Below are 23,521 nucleotides of genomic sequence, written 5' to 3'. Positions count from 1 at the left end.
AATTTATCTGCGCGCATCAGCCGCACCGCCGCGCCGTGTGCCAAGCTCTTAAAAATCTCACTCGCGATATTTCATTGCGATCATCGTAATTGAGATCTCGGCTTTTCAGCTATTCGCGGCGGTTACCGTCGACTCTCTACGGATGTGTTCGATCGATCGGTCCCTCCGATTGCCGCCACGTCGAGTCTTAATCATAATTCCCGATGATGATTTTCACGCGCGCGCGCGCGCCCGCGCATCGCCCGGTACCGCCGATACCGAGCGGAATCGGCCATTGAAACTGTTGTTGTTGTTGTTCCGCCGCTACGCATACGATCGCAATCGAATTCTTTGCGAACGCCTCGCGTGGAAATATCGTACGGTACGGTGGTAACGAGAACGAAATCGGCGCCCATCCTCCATCTTCTTCAGTCCAGCCTTGGCGCTTTCGTGGACATTAGACGAGTGAAAAAATTCAATTCAGGGAAATGACACGCACGCACGCACGGCCACACACACGCACACACACACGCACACAAACGCACACACACACACACGCACACTCTCTCTCTCTCTCTCTCTCTCTCTCTCTCTCTCTCTCTCGCTCTCTCTCTCTCTCTCTCTCTCTCTCTCTCTCTCTCTCTCTCTCTGGGATTGTATTAAATCTTCTATTTTATTATCTGAGATTTCTTGAGCGTTTGACCAGGCTCCATTCAGTTTGACACACAAGCTTTCGTTTGGAACGCGCGTCGTTCTCTAATAAAACCCTAGTCGACGCGTCGACCGTGAAACAATGTACTTCCTAACGACAATATCGTCGGTATATGCCTTGTTCCTCGCGCCTGCGTCTCCTTCCTGTTTTTCTCTCTTCGCTCCCTCTTCGTGTTTGCGACGGTCGCGCGCTCGTCGAAGACGCTATTAAATTCAGCGCGCTTTGTCCTCTCGATCCTCTACATCATCCGTCGATTCTGTCTCGCTGCGACACGTGGAGAATCCAGCCGTCTCATTTCGCATCAATTCCCGAGATTTTTCTCAATCAACGCACGAGAGAATAAACACGCTCCGGTAGAAACATACGTAAGAGAGGAAACGGGCTTGTATAATTTGTCTGTGCTATATATATTGTCCGAAGAAAGTTGAAAAGTGAGAAGTGTGCCTGAAAATGTGCGACGACGGGATGTGTCTCTGAATTATCCGTGCATATCTCAACGACGACCCTCTCGCGCGTCGCGAGTCAAAAATTCTCCCAGGTAGATTCTCTGAAAGTATAAAGAGCCTTTGAATCGAGCTATTCACACAGCTTCCGCAACGACCCTCCGTCGAATATGCGCCAGACAATTCCGGGACACCCCGTATATGCCGGTAGAAGCGGACAGGATCAGTCCGAACCTGATGCGCCGGTGTACGATTTTCTGTCTGTCTGTCTCCTCTCTACAATGTACGCCAGCATCCTCGCGCGCGCGCGCGCGCCCGCGCGAGAATGCGATGAGATTTTCGACAGAAACTCCTCGGTGTACCAATGGTATCTTCACTTTCTACCGCACAGGTGACGCATGCACGAGTTTACTCACAACCTACAGCACGCACGCACGCACGCACGCACGCGACTCGCGTCTCGACTGAATATATTCGCGCGATATATTCGAAATTTCTTTACAAATATTTGGCGTTTTCGGTAAGAATTAGCGACGTGTATAGTTGTATAGTAATTCCACGTGCACATGTGTGCCGCATACGCACAACTATTGGGCTACTACACCGCATGCACGTACCGCATGCGTTTCGCACGAAATGTTCCTCTCCCGCCTGCCGCTCACCGCCGTCACGGTTAAACATCTTTGAGATGCGAACTTCGTCTCGCTCCTAAAGACACTCTTCCGCGCCCGCAGAGTCGTCCTCGTGTGCGTGTAGAGTTTCAGCGACAAACGACTTTGGCACGACTTCTCGAGCCTACGTCTCGACGATCGTCGCGAGAACAGCAGTGTACTCTGTACCGAATGGGTTTCGCTTTCGTGCTTTCGCGCGTAATTACTCGTTAGTTCGCGTACAAGCTTTCGCTTTTTGATCAGAGTTGCTGGCGCGTCGCCGTGTCGACGATGGAGTGTGCGATGAGCGCATGACGGATGGGACTGATCGGGTTGAAAGCTCGACGCGCGACGAGTCGCAAAGTCCGATCGCGAAACCGAGTCGCGGCGCGATCTCGGCGAGCGAGATGCGGAGGCGCGTTTTCGCGACGGCGCGGCAGAGAAGCTCGCTCGTCTTTCGCGCGTCGGCGTTGAAAACGCCGAATTCACCGGTGTGATGTGCTACCGCTTTTCAATGACTCTGCTCGATGGAATCGATCGTATTACTGCTGATGAACAATTCCGACGACATGACGACGACGACGACGACGACGATGACGACGACGATTGTGGCGATTGCACGAAAATGAGACACAAATTAGCAGCGTTTTCAGCGTTGACTGTTTTCTTTTATTTGAACAATTTTTCCTTTACTCAGCGTCACTGTTAATCAGCAGCTACAATGATGATCAATGATGACGATGAGACTCAATAATGTCGTTGAAATGATAATGTTTTGGCGACATCCACGAGTTTTGGCGATATCGTCCGGGTAACGGAGCGACGATTATATCCGGCGAACGTCGCGGACGATTCGCGGAGACGCGGTTAGGAACCGGAAAAGGGTACGGACGAGGATTTCCTTGGACGACGATCTTCGCTGCTGCGACTCGTTGGATTCATCGTAGGGCGGATTCTTTCGCATCAACCTATCTTTATCCATCGATCGATCGAATATTCAAGGGCGGCCAACCACCTGTAAAACGACAAACACGACTTTTAGACTCAAGTTGGTCAACTCACATTGACTGCCATGCCGGTGTGTGACCGTGTCCGGCTCTCCGACTTTGTCGCGTCTCACCGGTTTGTGTGTAAAACGTGACAAAGTCGCGCACAAGTGAAGTATTTAGCCGATAGAGCCTAGAGATGCATCGTAGATCGCGCTTTTTTTAGCTCATCCTTCGCCGAGCTGAAACTCGACTCGAGAGATGTGAGCGCTGAAATAACGAGCGGAAAAACACGCGTGGCAGTCGACGACGGTGTTGATCGACAGGCATCGTCAGCGGGGCAGTCGAGTGTTGTCGTTGTCGTCGTCGTCGTCGTCGTCGTCGTTTTCTCACCGTTTCTTATCCATCTCCGACTCGGTAGCGAAGATATAGCTTCTTTGCGTGGGGTCCGGCGGTTGCAGCTCGAAAGCGTGCTTCCTGCCGCCTGAACTAGACGCACTGCTGTGCACCCTGAAGCCGTGCAGACACGCCACGCCGAATGCCTTCTCGGCGTTGGCGTCGTCGTAGAAGTATAGCGCGGCGTCCTTCAGCACGCAATACCGCCGGGACCAACCGGTGGGCGAGGAAGTTTTTCGTGCGTGTTCTTGCTGCTTGCTCAAATAACCGAAACAGTCCGGCCTCTGAACAGCGCACGCGGCCATCTCCCTCATTCTCATCGAGGAGTCCAGCCAAGTGTCGATCTGAAAAAAGACAGACAACCACACACAGTCGCGGACGACTCACGGAGAATCTCAAGCGGAGCTTTCGGTCGAAGACTGAATTGATCGACAGTCTCGAGAGAACCGCTGCTTGAACGCGCGCGTCGGTATGTTTTCAGAAAGCGGCGCTTAATATCCACGAGGCAGAAAATAGCGGACGGAAGAATGGTCGAAAATAGCCGGCTCTCGCGCAGTCGTCGATTCGCTTCGCATACCTGATTGTTCCTCTCAACGGCTTCGCGTATGACCGTAATCCAGCGGGCCATCGCTTCTTCGGTATCGGCCGCCAGTCGTAGCGTCGGAGCACCTTGCTTCTTTATCGCGAAGCTGTTCACCCTCAATTCAGGCGTCTGCTCCACGTCGTACTTGAGGAGCATCACCGCCCCCACCGGTTGCGAGTCCTGTCGTGCGACAAGTGCGCGTTAAGTGGAGACAGATTCGCGTTGGTCGGACGTTTCCTCCGATATTTTCGATACTCTCTCTCTCTCTCTCTCTCTAAGCCTCAGCTCTACCTCAGCTCTCGCGCGTATTTTGCGCTCTTCAACTTTAAGAGATACCCGACTAGAAATTTATCCCATGGTCCTGATCAGGTTAACCTCATTTGGACATCAGGTCCCAATAAGGTAGTGCTATCGGGTCCTAGTAAGTCATGTGACGCAGCGTGGATCGTCAGGACCTTAGTAAGGATTCATAGGCAGGTCCTTATTGAGTTACCTTATGGAATCCTTATTACGTTTTTCTTTTTCAAATTCCTGATAGCTCCTGATTACTCGCCACGGCTACATTGAATGATGACATTAGAAATATAAGAAATGACACGCTGAAAATTCTTTCGTGTCATTTCCAAATAAAAAAGATGTTTGCATGAAATAATATTTTAGATCGCTTGAGCATACTTGTAAAATGTTTCGGAAAAGAAACATAAAATGAATATCATATCACAAGATCATAAAGTATCACAAGGTGACGACACATAAAGTAGTGTTAAAGAGAAAAGTTGCATATCACGTTAATTTTACAACTATTTATTGACTGCTAAAAAAAGGATAGTTTCTACAGCATTTTACAAATATATTCAAGTGATCTGAAGTGTTTTTGCAATGCAGACATCTTTATATTTGGAAATTGTTCACCCAAAAATTGTTTCGTTAAAACTTGATAATGCAACTCATATTACAGGTACAATGAATAAGATCCCGACAAGGACCTGATTAACTGAACCATATTCTATCATACATTAAGGTCCTAATGCGGACCCAACCCATTATAACCTTATAAAGGTCTTCCTTACTCATTTGTCGTTAGGATTACCTTTCATTAGGTCCTTATCCAATTAGTTAGGTGAACCTGATCAAAATTTCTAGTCGGGTTTTCTTTATCGAGACACGAGAGCGGGGAAACGGGACTATAGAGAAACGCCGACTTTTGCTCACCGAGTCAGTCTTATAGCAGTACAGGCAGTTGTCACGACGAAGGGCGAACCACCTGCGAACCCACTTATCCGCGCTGGACGTGGCGGACCTCCTCCACAGGTAGCCGGAGCACAGGGGCGCCTCTTCCGCGCTCTCCTTCGCTCCTGCGCGCGCGACACGCGGCGCCAGCACGTTGCAAGTCCTCGCCACTTCCAGCTCCAGGATGTCCGTGCCGGAGTGCGCCAGTCTCACCACCTCCGAGTGCATGGCGTCCATGACGCTTCTGCCGTTCACCGACATGATGATGTCGCCTACCTCGAGCCCGGAGCTCTCCGCGGGCGTGTCCGGTTCGATCGCGGAGACCACAACCGGCTTGGAGCCGTGGATACGGAATCCAAATTCACCGCCGGCTTCCCGCTTCACGATCACCCTCTTGTCGCTCTCTGCGGAAGCAAAGTGAAGCAGCTGCTGTGAAGCTTCGGCGCGAATTGGAATCGGACGGAGAACTGAATTTTTATATTTTTTATTTTTCAATGGCCACCCTGAGAGAGCGCGGAGGAGGGAGGGGGGCATCTTTTTGTATTTACGTATATTTAGAAAAGGAACATTCTCTCTCTGGCGGTGATTTCACACGCGGAGATTAAAGATTTTCGATGTACGCGCCTCGATATGATTCCCGCTAGGCGCATTTAATATGCAGATCCGTCTCGTCGCTGGACGGATTATATTTAGACGAGTAGCAGCATTTAGTAGGCGGACAAAGGGAATCGTACGTACGTCCAGCGCGCGGTAAATTGTTTAAGCTCCTCGCAGTCACGCCACGTGCTATCGAGCGGCCGCGGCAACGAGAATAGTGCGACACGATTGTGTCCACGCGAGCACAACCGGCCGCAGGCGGATCGCTCGCTCCAGATCGAAAGAGGCCGAAGAGGCGGAGGAGGAACGGATCGACATCGACGTAGATTCGCGCAAAAAGGCGCGCACCAAGTCCTGCGTCAGCGTGCTATAAACGTAGCCGAGCGTATTTAGGGCCTCGGACCTTTCCTCTCCTTCGTTGTGCAGAGAAAGAGAGAGAGAGAGAGAGAGAGAGAGAGAGAGAATGCGCGCGCGAACACTATCGAGCCGCGCCGCTTTTATTTTTGCGCCATTGCAAGCTCGTCCGCTTTAGTCCGCGCTTTGATCATGAACGTGAAAGACGCTGGAAAAAGCGCGACTTGATCGTGCGCACCAACTTTATGCACACACACACACACACACACACACACATATAACGCACACGTATAAACACGGCGTCGTAACCGGCGTGAGATACGTGCGCACGTGGTGGCGGTGTATAGAGCGTTCCAGGTTCACCGTATGACCCGTCATCTATGAACCCTTTGACCCATTTTAATCGGATTAGAAAAAGGCGACAGCAAGTTGCCGCGCCATACCTACCGCGCTTGTAAATGTCGACGATAACGCCGTCCCGTCCCGTCAATGAAAGGGGGAGTCTCGTCGGCTTATCGCGAGAGGACACGCAGGGCGCGAGCCGCGTAGCGCGTGGAGGTGCACAATCGACGCTGACAGATGCGCACTAATTAAAACTTGGCCGCGAGTCTTAGCCGCGTTTTAACGATATACTTTTTATAGTCGTTTCTCACGGAGTCTCGAGGTAGGCAGACCGCCTCACGGATATTTACGTGTCGTCGTCGTTAATTCGCTCACGCGCCGCCGCTAGTTTCATGAATAGAAATCAAATCATTAATACAAATTATCCCCGCTCGCCGATCTCCAAGTTGCCGGTAACTCTCTCCGCTAGCGAGGAGCCAGCAGCTCGTCCGACTCGCGGACCGCAACTCAATTTCTCACGTCGGGGCGGAAAGTTTAGCTTAGCCGGCGGATTAACAAGCGTTCTCCGGGAACGAGAGCCGAGTCGAAGAGAGGCCGTCTGCTACCTTTTTTTCTCGCGAAAGACGCTGATATCGGGGCGAGAAGAGTGAAAGCATTAAGTCGACGCGTCGCGTCCGCGTCGGCGCCCGATTACCTGTCGCCGTCACGCCGAATCTCGCCAGAGCTTGACCCTCCCTACACCAGACCCTGAGCATACACTTGAGCAGCTCCTCCAGAGCCTGCTTCAATGTCGCGTCCTTGTCCATTTCCGTCGCACACTCGGAACCCGCGGAGTCGCACACCATCGTCGCTCGCTGATTGATCGATCGCGGCCCGCAAACTCGAAGCAATTAGAACTTGTTGGGCGCGAATTAACTGTCGCTTCTGCACTTCCACTTGGGTACCGGCGAGACAGAGAGAGAGAGAGAGGCGGAGAGAGAGAGAGAGAGAGAGAGAGAGAGAGAGAGAGAGAGAGAGAGAGAGAGAGAGAGAGACGTTCGCGTGCCACGCAGGGCTATCGCGCACCCTCCGCACCGGAAGACGCGCTCGCGCTCGCGTTCGCGGATCAACTCCTCTCGCGGGTGTACACAAGAAACGGTGAATCCGCGAAGACGACGCGGCAGCTCGAGCCGGCAGCCTCGTGGAATGCGACTCGGCGCCCTGACCCACTGACTGCCAGCCAAAAGCTACTTCTTCGAGTCAGCACTCCGCCGCACCCCTCGAGCCCCGCCGCCCTCGCGAGCAGGTCGCGAGCGGTGGCTACGTTGCTCCGTCGACTTTGCGCGGGCACAAATCACTCCTCCCCGACTCCTCCGTCTTCCTCCTCTCGCCGCGAACGAGCCGAGCATGAACGTCTCGCACGACGGCCGCTCGCCGGCTGGATTATATTTAGACGACGGAGTATTACGCCGTGCTTATTTAAAGAATCGGGAAGAACGCCACTCTCTCTCTCTCTCTCTCTCTCTCTCTCCCTCTCTCCCTCTCCCTCTCCCTCTCCAAACTTGCCGATCTTTCCCTTTCCGTCTTTCGCTCACGCGCATCTTCTTTCGCACATTATCCTGACCCAATTCTTTTCCCTCCCTCCCCACGGGATTCCTCTTTTTAAATCGCGCGGCGCGTCTCTCTCCGTCGCAATTTGGATATTCTCAAGTGCTCACTTTTAATAGATCGCCCGGACTCAACGCGCGGTCGTCGCGGACTCAATTCATTCCGACTCATTCTGATTTTTCGCAGAGCATTCCACTCGACTTTTGTCTCTCGGAAGATTTATGTCGTAGGGCGTGACGGAATCGATCTTATCGACCCATTCATCTATTTATCACCCTTGTCTCGCGCAATTTTTTGTCCTCTCTTTTTCCTTGGTCTCTCTCTCTCTCTCTCTCTTTCCTTTTTTATCTCGCCCTCGTTACCTCGCTACCCAACTCTCCCCTCTCGCCGGTGGATTTATCGCAGGATGCCTTTGCGAGACGGTTTAAGAACATTCTTCGGCGATGCGCGAATCGACGTCGGAGCGGCTTCGTCGCGTCGCGTCATCCGGACGTCATTCGACCGGATGTTCTCGCGGCGTGGAGATTGCATTTTGGAGAAACGCGGCTCGCGCGCACACACACTTGAGAGCACTTGGAAAACACCGCGCCCACTCGTAGTTATGATTAACGACCGCGATAGTGTGCGGTAGGTGCTAATGGACTCGTTTCCGGAAGATCGGCAGACTCGGGGAAAATAGCTCGCGTACAGGAGGGTAGCTTTTAATTATAACCAGCGAGCGTGCGCGCGCGCGCGCGCGCGCGCGCGTATGCGATCGGTCGTGCGAGGAAAAGGAAAAGGTAAAGCACGCTCTCGCGGTGGTAAAGTAAAAAATTGCACAACGCGGGACGAGAGTTAATTCTGCGCGGGGAATATCGAGGAACTACGAGCGAAATCTTTTTAAATCTGCCGACGGGGTAAAAATAGAGCGCGGCCAGACTCACCGAAGCATTTGGTTTGTATCCTCTTGTACATCTCGCCGCTGCTTTTTCGGTGCACCATCCTGTGCGTGGCCGCCTGGTATTTCTTCTCGAAATTCTTCTCGCTCTCCGTGGATTCCTGCGAATCCCGTCGCTCTTTAAAGCCACCCTCCGTGATGTCGTCGTCATCGTCTCTGCTGTCCGGTCTCTTCCACACGTGGCTCTCCTCGAGATCACCGATGTAAATCCATTCGCTGCTCGTGTACGGCTCCACGTAGGTGTCCTCGTCTTCCCTGCCTGTCGCCGTCGAGGATAACATCCAGGCCGGAGGACAGACTCGCGTTATTCGTCAAATCGCGAAATCGCGTACGAGGGTACGCTATTTCAGTCTAGTTTCAATTCGTATGCAAACCGACCCGTGAGAATCTCCATGCTGGCGTCGGTGCTTCGAGCTTGCAGCCTCTTCCTGCCGCTGGCGGTGTCGTCGATCGAACCTCTGCTTCCCGATCGGGAGGTGGCTCTTTCCTCCGACTTCGCCCGGATGTCCGATCTGCCGGCGCTGCTGCGACGGTGTCGTCTGTCGCCGCGGTCTTCCGATCTGTACCTCTTGTCGAACTTTTTGTACAACCGGTGTCCCGCGACGTGCTTGGAGGACGTCCTGTGTCCCTCCGGCGAGTCCGCGAAACCTGCCGGTGGTCGAACGATCTCTTCCGACACCTCGGGATGAAGCAACAGGAGGGCACACACGATAGAGAAAGGAGGCAGAAAGACGGACAGATAAGTAGATACGACAGAGACAGAGACAGAGACAGAGACAGAGAGAGAGAGAGAGACAGAGACAGAGAGAGAGAGAGAGAGAGAGAGAGAGAGAGAGAGAGAGAGAGAGAGAGAGAGAGAGAGAGACGCTACTTGGCATTCCCATATCGATTACTATCAGAGATCTCTCTGATATTTCGTTCGCATTGAAGAGCAGAGATCTGCATTCGCACGACTCGTGTCGCTGTGCGTTAAGCAAGCAAACGGAAAGAGTGGTCGCACACGCGACTGATGCTGATAGAAGGCGAAGTACGAGAAGTGTGAAGCGCGATCCTCGAATCGCCAAATAGCAGAGGCCTATTCAGAGAATTGTGTTTTCTATAAATATACCTGGACGGACCGGCGGGACTCTGCTCTCGCGGGCATAATAACGACCGTGCGTGCGGTAATTCCGATCGCGCGAGTGAATTCACAGGCAGAAGGGAATCGCGCATCGCAGGAATGTCATTTCGAGAACCGGCGGTTCGCATCACCGGCAGTGCATAAACAACACTTGGCATACTCGCACGGCGTCTAATGAAGATCTAATCGAGAGTCACACCATGACGTGAGCATGCAAGAGAGAGAGACAGAGAGAGAGAGAGAGAGAGAGAGAGAGAGAGAGAGAGAGAGAGAGAGAGAGAGAGAGAGAGAGAAACTCAACGCTAATTCGCTGAAACTGCGCTTAGAAGCGGGCGGCTGCTGCTGAGGAGATCATGATGCCGATTAACGAAAGAAAGTCTCCGTGTAGATTATGATACAAATGCCATCTGCAGCCTCGTCGTGACTCCTCCTCCTCCTCCTCCTCCTCCTCCTCCTCCTCCTTCACCGTTGCGGAGAAACTCGAAATTACTTCCGTAACGTGTTTATTAATGCCACGTCGGTCAAAGGCTCGGCCGAAAGCGTCTGGGCGGCATCGGGCGTTGAATACGTCGTCTTTCGGCGAGCAACGTTCCCCTCTGTCTCGCTCTCTCGAACGGAGAGAAAACGGCACCGTCGTCGCGACGCGGACGGACGGAGGAGGGGGAGGAGAAGGAGAAGGAGGAGGAGGAGGAGGAGGAGGAGGAGGAGGAGAAGGAGGAGGAGGCACACTCGCGCGCAAAGAGTTCGAGGAGCGAGAGACAAATGAATAATGCACGATAAGCAATGTATCACCTCTCTGCCGCAATGGTGGCAGTGCGCGGCGTCCAAAGCGGTGGCAGCGACGCACGGTTGATCGGCGCTCTCGCTGTAGAACACGCTGTCGCTGCCCGGGCTGACGGACCTCAAGGACTCCGCCGACAGGGCCTTCAGTCTCGCCTCCGGACTCTGCGTCTCCATGACGACCGCCCGCTGGCCATTGTGGCCGGGACTCCGTTGATAACGGCCGGGACTCAGGCGACTGGAGCATACGATGTCGTCCGCGACGCGAGACCTCCTTCGCGGCAGGCTGCCGGTTATCGCTGCGTTCTTGTCCTGCGCACAGCATCGTCGTCGAACGTGACGATCGAGGAATCGAATAATGGAGCGAAGTGGAGAAGAGAAGAGAAGGTGGCGAGATTCCCGAAGGACGAGGGGTTCGCGTCGTACCTCGTTGCTGCGTCTCCTGGTGGAGATGTAACCGCTTGTCTTCCTCCGCGGACTCTCCCGGGTGCGGCGGTGTCTCGCGCTGTCTGCACCCTCGCGATGCATGTGATGGTGGTGATGATGATGCATGTGGTAGTGATGACTGCAGCTCGAGTCGTCGGACGTCGGCGCGTGCGGACCGTCCTCAGCCTGCTCCACCCTCCACTCCTCCTTCTGAGGACTGCGGCTGAGCGCTGAGGTCTGCTGCTGCTGCTGCTGCTGCTGCTGCTGCTGCTGCAGCTGCTGCTGCTGCTGTTGCTGCTGCTGCTGCTGCTGCTGCTGCTGCTGAGCCGATTGTTGCGACGCAGGCTCCCGTTTCCTGTTGTTCCGATGAGGGCTTCGAGCCGACGCCGGCTTGCTTCTCGACCGGTGCCGGTGGCTGGGTGTCGGGCTGACCTCCACGTTCTCGGGATACGCCGACTCCGCGCTGTGTTCCACCTCGACGTTGTTCGTGGTCCCGAGGAAGTCCAGGCTGAAGGTCTTCTTCCTGCGACGACGCTCCTCCTCGCTCCACATGCGAACATCGGGCGGCGACTCGGCGTAGCCGCCGGACGACGAGCGGTGACCCTCCTGCGAAGAATCGATCATCGTTCGTGGTTCAGTCGATCAGGCTTCTTCTCTCGCGACACTCTTTGCGCGTACACTCACGTCTCGGTCCAACTCAGTCTCCGAGGTGTGACCGCTGGCCGGAGCAACTTGCTCCAGCTCGTGATTAGGGTCGGCCATCGCGTCCTTGAGGTCGTAGCTACCCGAACTGCTACTGCTGCTGGATCTCATCGCCGACGGAGGTATCTCCAGCCCAAACGCGATCTCCGTCTCCTCTAAAATTGGCGGCGGGCTGCACGGCTCCTCGACGACGGCCTGGCGATGAAATTAACAAAGTCGCGAGAGCTGCTTGGTGCTGCTGTTTCTCCGAATTCTCCGAGTTTGTCCGGAGTCGGCCGGCGATCATTGGATGATGACAGAGACGAGTCATCGAATGATCGACGTGACGGCTCCAAGCGACGCGATTTCTCACCTCGCTCCTCGCCAAGCTGTAGATCGAGCTGGCACTTTCGAAGGAGCTGCCTTCCGCGGCGGTCGCGGTGGTCGAGGCCGGAGCCGATGCCGCGGCGCTGGACGTCTGCGGTGGTCTCGACCAAGAGCTGGTCGTGGCGGACGTACCTGTGGTGGTCCCGGTTTCCGTAGAAGTGTTGGCAGTGACGTAATCTTCGGAGGTCTCGGAGAGATCGGTGTTTGTGCGGCCGCCTGAGTCGGTTCTTGCTAGACTCAAACCGAACTCACTCGACGATTGTGACTGGGGCTGAGACAGTGGCGGAGCCGGACTCGCGCGGCGTAATCCGCTTCTCGGCCGGCCGTTGCTCGCGGAAATGGACGATTCGATACTAGAGAGAAAAGACACGGGATTTTAATCGCGGTCTCGTGTGGCGACGGCGACGGCGGCGGCGGCGGCGGCGGTGGCGGCGGCAGGGTGGTCAGGCAACTTCAATACCGGGGGACAAGCGTTGCGTACGTTAGTCGCTTAGATCACTGAGGGAGAGTCGTGTGTGTGTGTGTGTGTGTGTATGGGTCGATGGTGGGTAGACGTTACTCGGGGAGAAACGTCGAATTTATGCGCGTATGCGTTTGAAAGCATCCGTCGAAATGGGTGAACTGCGAGTGAATCGGAGAGATGAGAACAGAGGGAATATTTACAAGGTTGTGTAGTCTCCAAAGTGTCGCGCGTTATCTTGTGAGCGGACATTGTCCAGTTTTAACGTGTCTCCTAAGCTAAGTCTTAGAGATGTGCGAATCAAGAATTTTTATGTCGAATCGAATCGAATCGAATCTCATCTTTTTAATTCGAATTCGAATCGAATCGAATCTATGAAATTTCATTCGAATTCGAATCGAATCGAATCATTAAAAAATTTAACATGACTATTAAACATGTACATAATAATGATGGAAGGTTTTAATATGAAAGGGGATATTGATATTGTAATATCATTTTAAAGTAAAATATATATTTAAATATTTAAAGTAATTTATAATTAAGTTATTAATTATAAGTTAAGTTAGTTACAAGTTAAGGGTTCAAATATACAGGCCCAGATGTCTCGTTCTGTACTTGATTTGCATGCAAATATAATGCACGCTAATATATTTGATTCGTAATTGAATCTTCGATTCGAAATTTTCGAATTATTCGGATTCGAATCATAGGGATTCAGATTCGAATTCGAATAGTTCGCACATCTCTACTAAGTCTCTCAGCAACACTCGACGGTTTTTTTTTGAGAAATACATACACGTAGAATTCATTCCGTGGAATTCATTCCGTAGAGTTCATTTCGACGAATTCATTTCGACGAAATTCGTCGAAATTTCTGTATCGATCAATTTTTTCTTCTGTCAAGCGTCATTTCGTCAACTTTGTACACACACGGGAACATGTCCGCTCTCAGGTATGCCGACTCGTGTGTGTGTGTGTGTGTGTGTGTGTAGTAGTTGAATACTTTGGGATGCCGTGAGGATGATTCGTCCAAAAATATACTCGGGTCAGAAAGCTTGGGCGGGGGGGGGAGGGGGCTATACTATGAAATCGGGTCAGAATGCGTTATAGTCTTACATATCGTACGCGTAAAAACGTGCTGTTGCGGATACATCATTGTAGTAAATTTGCTGAAACTCGGGCGGCAACAGATCTTGTATTCTGTATGCGCGTCTGCGAAAAAAGTGTCTTCCATCAATCAAAGGACACGCAACAGCGTGTCGATATAGTCAACAAGCATCTCGCTAAATTACACTTGCTAACGCCGTCAATCACGACGGCGTTCTTGCGAATAAATCACCACGATCATTGAAATCGCAGACTCCAACAATCCATCTTCAATTTCACGACGACTTCGCATCAGAGCGATCGTATCTCTCTCTCTCTCTCTCCCTCTCTTCCAAACATTTCGCGGAATTGTGCGTTTCGTTTTGCGTTACCTCGGTGTGAGGGGCTGCACCGGAGTGGCAGGCTCCAAGCGTATCCTCGGGCTCGGCGGGCAAGGCTCCACCTCGTCCTCCACGTCCAACGCCTCGGTATCCATCGACGAGCGTTGCTGATGCTGCAGCAGCAGCAGATGTCTCCTCCTCGAGGACGGCGTTAGCAGAGCCAAGGAGTCGGCTTGGAGCACCGTCGCCTGCGACTCGTTCCAGATCCCGTCGCTGTGGTCCCTCGTCACGTCGTTCGTCAGGGAGTCGCTCGATGCGAACGGAGAAGTCACCTGGCCGATGATGCTGGTGCCGCCGATGACTGCGCTGAACCCGGGCGGACAGAACGTGGTGTGCAGCAACGCGCCGCTCGGCAACGAGTCGTCCTTCGGGCTCTGCGAGATCCTGCGTGGTGCTGCAACAACGTGTCGTAGGTACCCGTTTAGATTAGCAATTGGCGAGCTTAATGAGAGAGCGTCACACCCAACCGACACATACCCGCCGCTGCGGTCGGCGACGTGGGCGAAGTTGGTAGCGACCTGGGGAGCATAAAGTCGTCCGACGACAGACCCTGCACGCCGTCCTCGAGAGACACGCTTCTCTTCCGGAAGAGACCGCGACGTATGAGATTTTCGTGGAACTCCTGAGAAAAAAACAAGAAACACCTCGTCGAACCTCGCGCTTCCGATCCGTCCGTCGCGCTCGCGACAATCTCTCTGTTGCTTTTATTCGCGCGTGTGTGTACACACACGCCGCCAAAGAGACACGTTAAACAGACGCGCCGCGCGCGGGCTCTTCACCTCCTCGTGATGATCCTCATGGGGCGAGGCGATTCGTAGCAAGGACAGATCCTCGGGTGTCGAGGAAAATTGGACGGGTGCTCTGACAGTCCTGCCCCAAGGATCCTGATGATTCCTTCTGCAGGTGTGCGGGTAACTCGGCTCACCGGTCTCCCCGATGAGCTCGCGTCTCTCTACGCGGATCTCGCCGTCGGAGAATGTCTTCTGCAGAGGAAGAAGCCTACGGGTGGGCTCGGAAATCCGGCTGAGGAGCGCCCGAGCATCCGGCGACACTGGAGCCGGCTTGAAATTTATGAAGATCTCCTGGTCGTCTAAATCAAGAGATTTACGATGCCCCAGAGGCTGAAACGAGAAGCGAATATACGAGACGCTGTATCCTGTGCCGTTTATATCCATCTGTGTTAAGAGGGAGGGGGGGGCAAGAGATTCGTCTATTATCTATCGCGCGTTGAAAACGCAAAGTTCGCCCGAGCAGTTGCTCGTATTTTTCACGCTCTCTCCGGCGCGGAATCAATCGCGCTCTCGAGAGCGCGTCGATTCGCGAGCGCGCTAGAAAAACGCGCAAGAGAGCGACTCACTCCGGGCGGACTCGTCTCTCGAAACCTCAGTCCCTGAAGAGGGATCGAAAGATACGCTCGATCGAGCAGGGGGGCGGCGTACTCACGATAACGCAGGAAGGAATCACGATATCCCCATTCGGTAAGGCTTCAACGACGACCGTGGTGGTGACAGTGGTGGCGGCGGTGACGGCGGTGGAAGGAAGCAGCAGCGGAGGTGGTGTCGTCGAAACGAGGAAAGGCGACCTCGGTGGCTCCTCGCTTTGGGTTCTATGGAGCGGCTCGTGCTCGACTTCCTCTTTGGTCGGCGCGCCAACTTGGCCGCCGCCGAGCGGCGTTCCTAATTGTCCGGCTTCCGAGTAACTTTTGGTCAATTTTCTGCCGTTGAACATGCCGTTCGTCTGCGCGCCCTGCGAGACCATCTTGACACGATGAATGGTCCTCGGGCTGAGTGTCACCGGAAGCACGCGGCCGCGAAACATCGCCGGGATCTCCGTCTGCGTCGCCTGCGTCTTCATCGCGCCGCGCTTAGGTGGTTTCTCTGGAACGAATCGAAATCGCTCAAAGTCGCGCACGAAACGTCGCGCCGTTTGACATCCGCGGATGTCTCTCCGCGGCTTAGCCTGCTTCCAAAGATGGGGGGGGGGGCAGAAAGATCGACCGGCGTATTTTTTTCATCCAGCGTCGACATTCAACAGACCTCGCCAAAGGAGATGTGCATCTCGCATCGTTGCACCGGCCGGATGGCGGTTCTCGATCATTCGCGAGCGTTATATTAGGTAAATCGGAAAGTTCCGGCCATCTAGCGGCGAGTAGCAACAGCAATAGAACTGTCGTTAACCTCTAGTGTCTAAACAAAGCTTAATGGTTGCTTTGACATCCGTCAATAACACTCGGTACATAGATTCAGTATATACGTTTGCACCAATAACATTGTTTTTTACCGCATCGAAAATATCGAAATAAGAGTCATTTGCGCCAAGAGTCATTTGGCCAAATCTTTTGCTTCGGAATTGGAAGAAAACTGCAGCTGAAGCTCATCGAATGTTTGTACAAGTTTATGGTATATAATGCTCCTTCCGATAAAACATGCAGAGAATGGTTTAAAAGAGTGGTGATTTTGATGTAGAGGGCAAAGAGCGTTCTGGACGGCCAAGAGTATTCGAAGACGAAGAATTGCAGGTATATCGGTGGACGAAGACCCATGTCAAGCGCAAAAGCAACTTGCAGAAGCATTAAATTGCGCTCAATCAGGTCATTTCCGATCGTTTGAAAGCCTTAGGGAAGGTTTACAAGGAGGGGAAATGGGTCCCGCGTGAACCGGATGCCAAGAGACATTGAAAGGCGAAATACCATGCCTGCGAAATGCCTGCTTGCTGGGCAACAAAGAAAGGGGTTTTTTACATCGTATCATCACTGGGGATGAGAAATGGATTTATTTTGACAATCCCAAACGTCGAGAAATTATTTGCGATCCCGGCCCCAACCCTCAACATCGACGCGGAAAGCGGAATATCGGAAAGCGGAAAGAAGGCAATGCTCTTTGGTGGATATTTGGTGGGATCAGAAGGGTGTGCTGTACCATGAGCTGTTGAAAAGTGGTCAAACAGTCACAGGGGATCTCTACGGAGAGAACAAATGATCCGTTCGAGCCGAGCATTGCACGAAAAACGACCAGAATATGAAACACGAGACAGCATAAAGTGATTTTGCTTCGTGACAACGCTCGGCCTCACGTCACAAAATCCCAGTCAAGGAAACGTTAGAAGCACTTCGCAGGGAAGTGTTACCCCATGCGGCTTATTCACCAGACTGTGCCCCTTCCGACCGCCACTTGTTTCGGTCGATGGCACACGCACTTGCTGACGAATGCTTGCTTCAATTCTTACGAAGACGTCGAAAAATAGGTCTCTGACTGGATAGCCTCCAGAGACGAGTCATTCTTTCGCCGCGGAATTCGCTCGCTGACCGGAAGCCGATGGTAAAAAGTCATCGCTAACGATGGACAATATTTTGATTGACTTTTTTAATTTGTTTCTTAAGTAAAGCCATACGTTTTGCGAAAAAACGAACGGAACTTTCCCCATCGACCTAATAGTTCGATCAAGAGGTGAGAGCCGGTCGTGAGTAAATAGCTCCGACTACTTTCGCCACTTAATATGTGATACTTGGCTCGGGATCAAAACTGCCAGACGCGAGTTTGATCACTCACATATGCAGTCCCATGGGTCACGCACAGTGCGAAATTAACGAAATTAATAATTTACCGTCTATCGCAAACCGAGCGCGTTCATAAATGAAGGATGATATCCTTTCGGGGAAAGGGAGAGAAAGATCGAGAATTACGAAACGTTATAGCATCGCGCGCGGTGGCGAGTAAAGAGTATTTATAGATCGCGTACGTCTTTAAAGAGAGGTGTATTTATAGAGTGTGTGTGTGTGTGTGTGTGTGTGTGTGTACTTGTAATGTGTAAAACTTTCGACGTCGCCGTCGAAACATAAGACTCGCACACACACACACACACACACACACACACACGCACTCACCGAGCACAAGAACACGTGGCTCGACGCCAGGGTAAGGATGCACCAAGGGCAAGGACGAAGGCAGTATAGTGTTCTGCATTGTCGGCTGCGAGTCTATGAGACGTTCCGGAGGACTTCTGCTTCTCGGTACTTCGAACGACGTGAGTGTGTGCGACCTCGCGAAGCTCACGTGCTTCGTCTTCGGAGCCTGCTGCTGCGACCCCTGCGTCGTCGTGGTCATCGCACTGGGAGGAGGAGGAGGAGGCACGGCCGGCAGCACCGGCCGCGGTCCTTCCAGCCTCATGGACTCCTCGTCTTCCGGCAGCCAGGTGTATCTTTGAGATCAAAGAGTGATCAGGCTGTGTGAAATGCCGGAGATGCGCGTTCGTGCGTTTTTCGCATCGCGACGAGTTTCGTTTGCGCTCGTCGTGTCGATCGACGACATGTGTCGCGCGATCGTTAATATTAGAAAAAATGGCGCGCGCGGAGAGACGCGCTTCTATAAATATACAGATTCCCCTCATTCCCGATGCAAAAATACACACCTCGAGTTTGCCGCAGAGAATAACAGGGGCGCGTCACATGCCGCTTCTTTTCTCCTCCGCTCTCTCTCTCTCTCTCTCTCTCTCTCTCTCTCTCTCTCTCGTAATGAAAATGAGGCGAATTAAACGGGAGGCGCGTCGTCGGGGAGATTGTCATGTCCACAGCCATTGTACTAAATACAGCCCGATTACGCGTGTTACCGCTATTATCGCAGGAAGCGGGATGACAGCGCGTCGTTCCATCGACGTGCAGATGACCTTATTAGCGATCGCATATATTAAACGTCAATTTTTCGCGCGAGCCGTGCTCGTAGCGTTCCGCAAGATCGATCGCGGCGAGTATTTACCACCTGTCGACTGTCGAGAGTATAAAAAAAGGAAACGTGCGGATTTGAAGAGCGCGACCGCGGTATTTGCACGCCGAGATCCATCGCGGTACGTTACGCGTACGTCCTGTGTAACTCTCTTCTGCACCCTCGCCCAGCGATTTTCCGCACAAACATAATTTTTTAATCGATCGCTTTCCGTTGACCTTAAAAAGCTGATAAAAGGGTCGGCGCGGCACTCGTGCTAATCAGAAATAAACCCAACCCCGGAGAGTGAGGCGCGCACGCTATCCTCAGAGGAGAAAGAGAGAGAGAGAGAGAGAGAGAGAGAGACCGAGAGAGACCGAGAGAGACAGAGAGAGACCGAGAGACAGAGAGAGAGAGAGAGAGAGAGAGAGAGAGAGAGAGAGAGAGAGAGAGAGAGAGAAAGAGAGAGACAGAGACCGCGGCAGGTTTTGCACGTAACAGCCGATGGAACAACGTGCGCCGTATAAATATCGTTTTTATAAGGTCTATCTAAAAGCACAGCAACGGTCGGCCGCTCGCAGGCGACCGTGAACTGCAACTTTCCTTTCCGTGTGCATCAAAAGTCGGGTGCGCTCGCATCCGCTCGTGGCGTCACGGAGACTCGGCCGGGGGAGAATCCAAAGGCGAGAAATGCTCGTGAATATTTCAGCTGAAAGAACGCATTTGGAGCCGCCGTTCTTACGTTTGCATAACTCGTCGTTACTGGCCGAGACACGCCTCCCTCGATCAGTTACGTCGGCCGAATCCTCGCCGATAAATCGATCAGTGGATACATTCGCAACGCGTCCCTTCGGAGTAATTTGCCCTCAAATATCCGAAGCGTTCGGCTTCTACCAAATAGCCGGCGGGAGGTGGCGGCGGTGGCGGCGGAGGAGGAGGAGGTGATATCGTCCTCCGCAGGTGTCGGCGCCGCGTGTGCGCGCCTGGGCGATCGCCCACCGTTCTTGACAATTCGACGAGCGACATTTTACCAAAGAGAGGAAGAGAGAATGGGAGAAATGACGGGTTCACATGTGCGCGCGATGTATACTTCGCGTGATATTATCGTAGATTCGAGCGCGGCGAGAGTGCTCTCTCGTATGTACATCGCCGCGGGTTGAATCAGCTGCAGCTGACGAAATTCTCTCTCAGATATTTGCAACCGGCGACGTATCAGCGTAAACTTCGGAATTGCTGGAATCGTCAATGAGCCCGAGGCTCGCGACTTTGGATTCCCGGAGCAGGATCCGTCGAAGGAGCGTGCCGAGAGCGAGAGAGCGAGAGAGAGAGAGAGAGAGAGATAGAGAGAGAGAGAGAGAGAGAGAGAGAGAGAGAGAGAGAGATCCGTCGCCTCACTCACCTCTTCGGATCGGGCACGGTGCAAAACTTGGGGCGCGGCCTAAAGTAGGAACTGTCGATCCAGTCCGCTTCATCCTCGAAGACGTAGCCACGCGGTTGGCGATACATGATCTGAAGGGGTCTTCGTGGATAAGGCGCGTCGCACAGGTTCTCGTCGCTGGGCACGCTACGCACGCACGCCGACAGGATGGAGTTTCTGGTGGAGCTGCACGGCGACGGGCCCCTCGTCGACAGGCAGCCGAAGAAGCCGCCGCCGGACTTCTCCACGGCGTCCAGCTGCCGGCTGGTGATGCAATACTGCTCCTTAATGTCCTCGCGCGAGTACAAGGGAGTCGCGCGACGGTCCCAGTCGACGACGTTTATGGGGCCGACGAAACCGCCGTGGAGGTCTACCTGCGTGGAGACGTCCACCTGTCGCAAACAGCCGGGGTTACGGTATCACTCACGGGGAGTAAGTCGGTAGACTGTAGTTGATCGACACGCGGTGTAATCTGCGTGAGACGCGAATAGGAGGGACCGGCAACTACGGAGTGATTCGCCGGTGATGATCGGCGAGATCGCGCTTATTTGTATCTCACAGACGCGCCAATGACGCGTTTCGCGACAATTGCCTCGCGGTGGTGGCTGAACAATCCCGCCGCGCTGGAGATCGAGGTCGGCGCATCGCTCTGTCGAAATGGGATTCACAGTTGGAGGACAAGGCGATTCAAGTGGCAGCGGCGGCGTCGGCGGGCGTCGTTGAAAACGGCAGTGCCGTTGAGAAAAAGTTACATCTCCCCCCCCCCCGCGCGATCCAACAGTCGAAAGACAGGAATGTTTAGTCGCGATGCAACACTCGCCGTGGTGCTCGAAATAATAGTACCGATTGAGAGAGAGAGAGAGAGAGAGAGAGAGAGAGAGAGAGAGAGAGAGAGAGAGAGAGGGAGAGAGAGATACGCGACTCTTGACGCGACAGCAATGAAACACGCAACTTGGCCGGGTAGGAAACGAGCGAACAAAACGAGCAAGGCTGCGGGAGAGTATTGTCTTCCGCGGGTCGTTTAAAAACTGTATCGTCCTACGATCGAGTGCGGTAAACTGCTTCATTCATCCGAGTTCCATAGCTATACGCGACTCATTGTGCCGGGTCGCGTTATCGGAAATCGTAATAGTCGCTGCGTTAAACTTCTGTAATTTCCCGGACTTCATTACCGTTCTTGCATTATTCCATGCTAAACATGGAGTTCCGATATCTTGCGCCCGCCGACCGTGCTCGCGCCGCGTGCCGTTGCCATTATAACCGCCCCAATGATTATCGCATTATATTAGTGTCCGGTAATGAGATTCGTCAGGGAGCTACCCTTGTTGAGCGCGCGGGCGAGATCCATGGACGGGGAAAACATTTCAGTTTTCTCCGAGAGCGAGAGGTGCGCGTCTCCCTCTCTCTCTCTCTCTCTCTCTCTCTCTCTCTCTCTCTCTCTCTCTCTCTCTCTCTCTCTCTCTTCGGAAGACTGACCTACATTCGATCGTCAGGAAACGTATTTCGGAGCGCGAGCAATGTCCTCGATTCTCCGGGGGGATGGGGATGATTGGGATATTATCGCCCTCCGTATCGCCGGAAAGAGCAGTCCTCGTTGATCCTCGAAATGTTAACGCTGTCTTCCAGCCGGAACGTTCGCAAATAAAACCGTGGGCGATTGTCCACTCCCGTGCCGCCTACACGCGCGACCGTAAACGTCGTGCAAACGATGAGGATAAATAACGAATGGCGAGTGAAATGGAGTACACGTGAGAGAAAGAGAGAGAGAGAGAGAGAGAGAGAGAGAGAGAGAGAGAGAGAGAGAGAGAGAGAGAGAGAGAGAGTGAGAGGGGGACAGAACCATCTCCGAAAGATGATAATTAATTAGATTGCTGGAATGAGCGAGGAAGTAAGAGGTATCTTCCACCGTATACCGCGCGAGTAAATTCGCGTATTCGTCGGAGAGGCCGGCTCGCGAGAGTTGAACCCCCGACAATTCATATAATGTAGTTGCAGGTACGAACGTGGTTAATGAACTTTACCGTCACCGCACAAAGCTGCAACTTTTTGAAGCTACAACTTTGGCCGTGATGTGAAAAATATGCGCGTAAAACACAGTTTGCGAAAAATAATTCTCTCTCTCTCTCTCTCTCTCTCTCTCTCTCTCTCTCTCTCTTTCTCCTCCTTCCCATTTTTTTTTTCACGCAACGTGACACAGCGCAACGCGCGCTATATATACCAGACACGTTCTCACCGCGGCGCGCTATCGCGTTTATAAATTAATTACGTTAATACATTTGCGACGCGGACAAACGTCACATCGCGCGACAGCCCTCTACTTTCGTGCCGGTCCACGCGTGTCTCGATGAGACGGAATTTTAATCAACTCACTTCCCCGCTAATAAGGGGAACTCGCTAATTTCGAGCAACACGCTGAGCACGAAACGCGAAACGCGAGAAGCCGCGAGAACGTGCGCTCCCGGCGAATCTCACGCCTGCCTTCACTTCATCTCCGTGCTGTATCAATCCATCTGCGATTTTCCAACGAATACGTTTCACTCTCGCGACGCGGAGGAAAAACGAAGAAACGCCGCGACGGAAACGCGACAGTCCGCGCGCGTACTAGCTCTCGCGGTAGTAGAACGGACGGTCTTCAGCGGTCCGATGTCGTACGCGATGTCGCGACATAAACACGTCGTGCCAGCTCTCCTGATACCCACCTGACATTCGCGTACCTACCTGAGGATGATAGACTGGTGTCGTTCTGCCGATCGCATTGGCATCACCCCGCATGGGCGTCATGTTCGCGGAGACGGTGGGTAGGTTCCGCGGGTTTATGGCGATCTCAGGGCCCGGGTGGATCCTCCTGATGCCCGCCGGGCCACCGGCGGGTCCTACGCTCGGTGCCTTCACCATCCTGGACCGCACCCCGCGCAGCGACACCGTACTCGTTGGCGAAAACGCTGGCCACGCACACCAGCTGGCCTATCGATCTAGCCGCTTTTTCCCTCTCGAACAAGGAAGAGAGAGAGAGAGAGAGAGAGAGAGAGAGAGAGAGAGAGAGAGAGAGAGAGAGAGAGAGAGAGGCAGAGAGTGAGAGAGAGAGGCAGAGAGTGAGAGAGAGAGAGAGAGAGAGAGAGGCAGAGAGTGTGAGAGAGAGAGAGAGAGAGAGAGAGAGAGAGAGAGAGAGAGAGAGAGAGAGAGAGAGAGAAAGAGAGAGAGAGAGAGAGGAATGTGATCCTACTCTCTCGGCGTCCCGGGGGGTAAACCGAGAGGATCCCGCGAGAG

At 53.2% G+C, this 23,521-nt stretch overlaps 1 protein-coding gene across 8 annotated transcripts; it reads right to left on the bottom strand.

The window, feature by feature from the left end:
• Positions 1-633: 633 nt before the first annotated feature.
• On the bottom strand, positions 634-23,289 carry LOC105192706 (serine/arginine repetitive matrix protein 2). 8 transcript variants are annotated; one of them, XM_025299816.1, is made up of 18 exons: positions 22,973-23,287; positions 20,237-20,646; positions 18,024-18,337; positions 15,584-16,017; positions 14,920-15,261; positions 14,618-14,762; positions 14,132-14,534; positions 13,770-13,865; positions 12,177-12,543; positions 11,807-12,019; positions 11,123-11,728; positions 10,709-11,008; positions 9,175-9,463; positions 8,783-9,055; positions 4,962-5,383; positions 3,744-3,929; positions 3,164-3,510; positions 634-2,799 (listed from the first exon to the last, which is right to left on the bottom strand). In XM_025299816.1, exons 1-18 carry the CDS (start codon positions 23,147-23,149, stop codon positions 2,748-2,750), a joined length of 5,376 nt encoding a protein of 1,791 aa, XP_025155601.1. In that variant the 5' UTR covers positions 23,150-23,287; the 3' UTR covers positions 634-2,747. The 8 variants fall into 8 exon arrangements, with proteins under 8 accessions (XP_025155601.1, XP_025155600.1, XP_011155305.2 ...); XM_025299815.1 differs by having other exon boundaries at positions 9,175-9,475; positions 13,779-13,865; XM_011157003.3 differs by having other exon boundaries at positions 9,175-9,475; positions 22,973-23,286.
• Between the last annotated feature and the right edge of the window lie 232 nt (positions 23,290-23,521).

Source organism: Harpegnathos saltator, unplaced genomic scaffold, assembly GCF_003227715.2.
Source record: "Harpegnathos saltator strain DR-91 unplaced genomic scaffold, Hsal_v8.6 scaffold293, whole genome shotgun sequence".
Lineage (NCBI taxonomy): Eukaryota > Metazoa > Arthropoda > Insecta > Hymenoptera > Formicidae > Harpegnathos > Harpegnathos saltator.
Note: the sequence above shows the minus strand (reverse complement) of the source record. Positions and strands in the feature narration are given on the sequence as shown.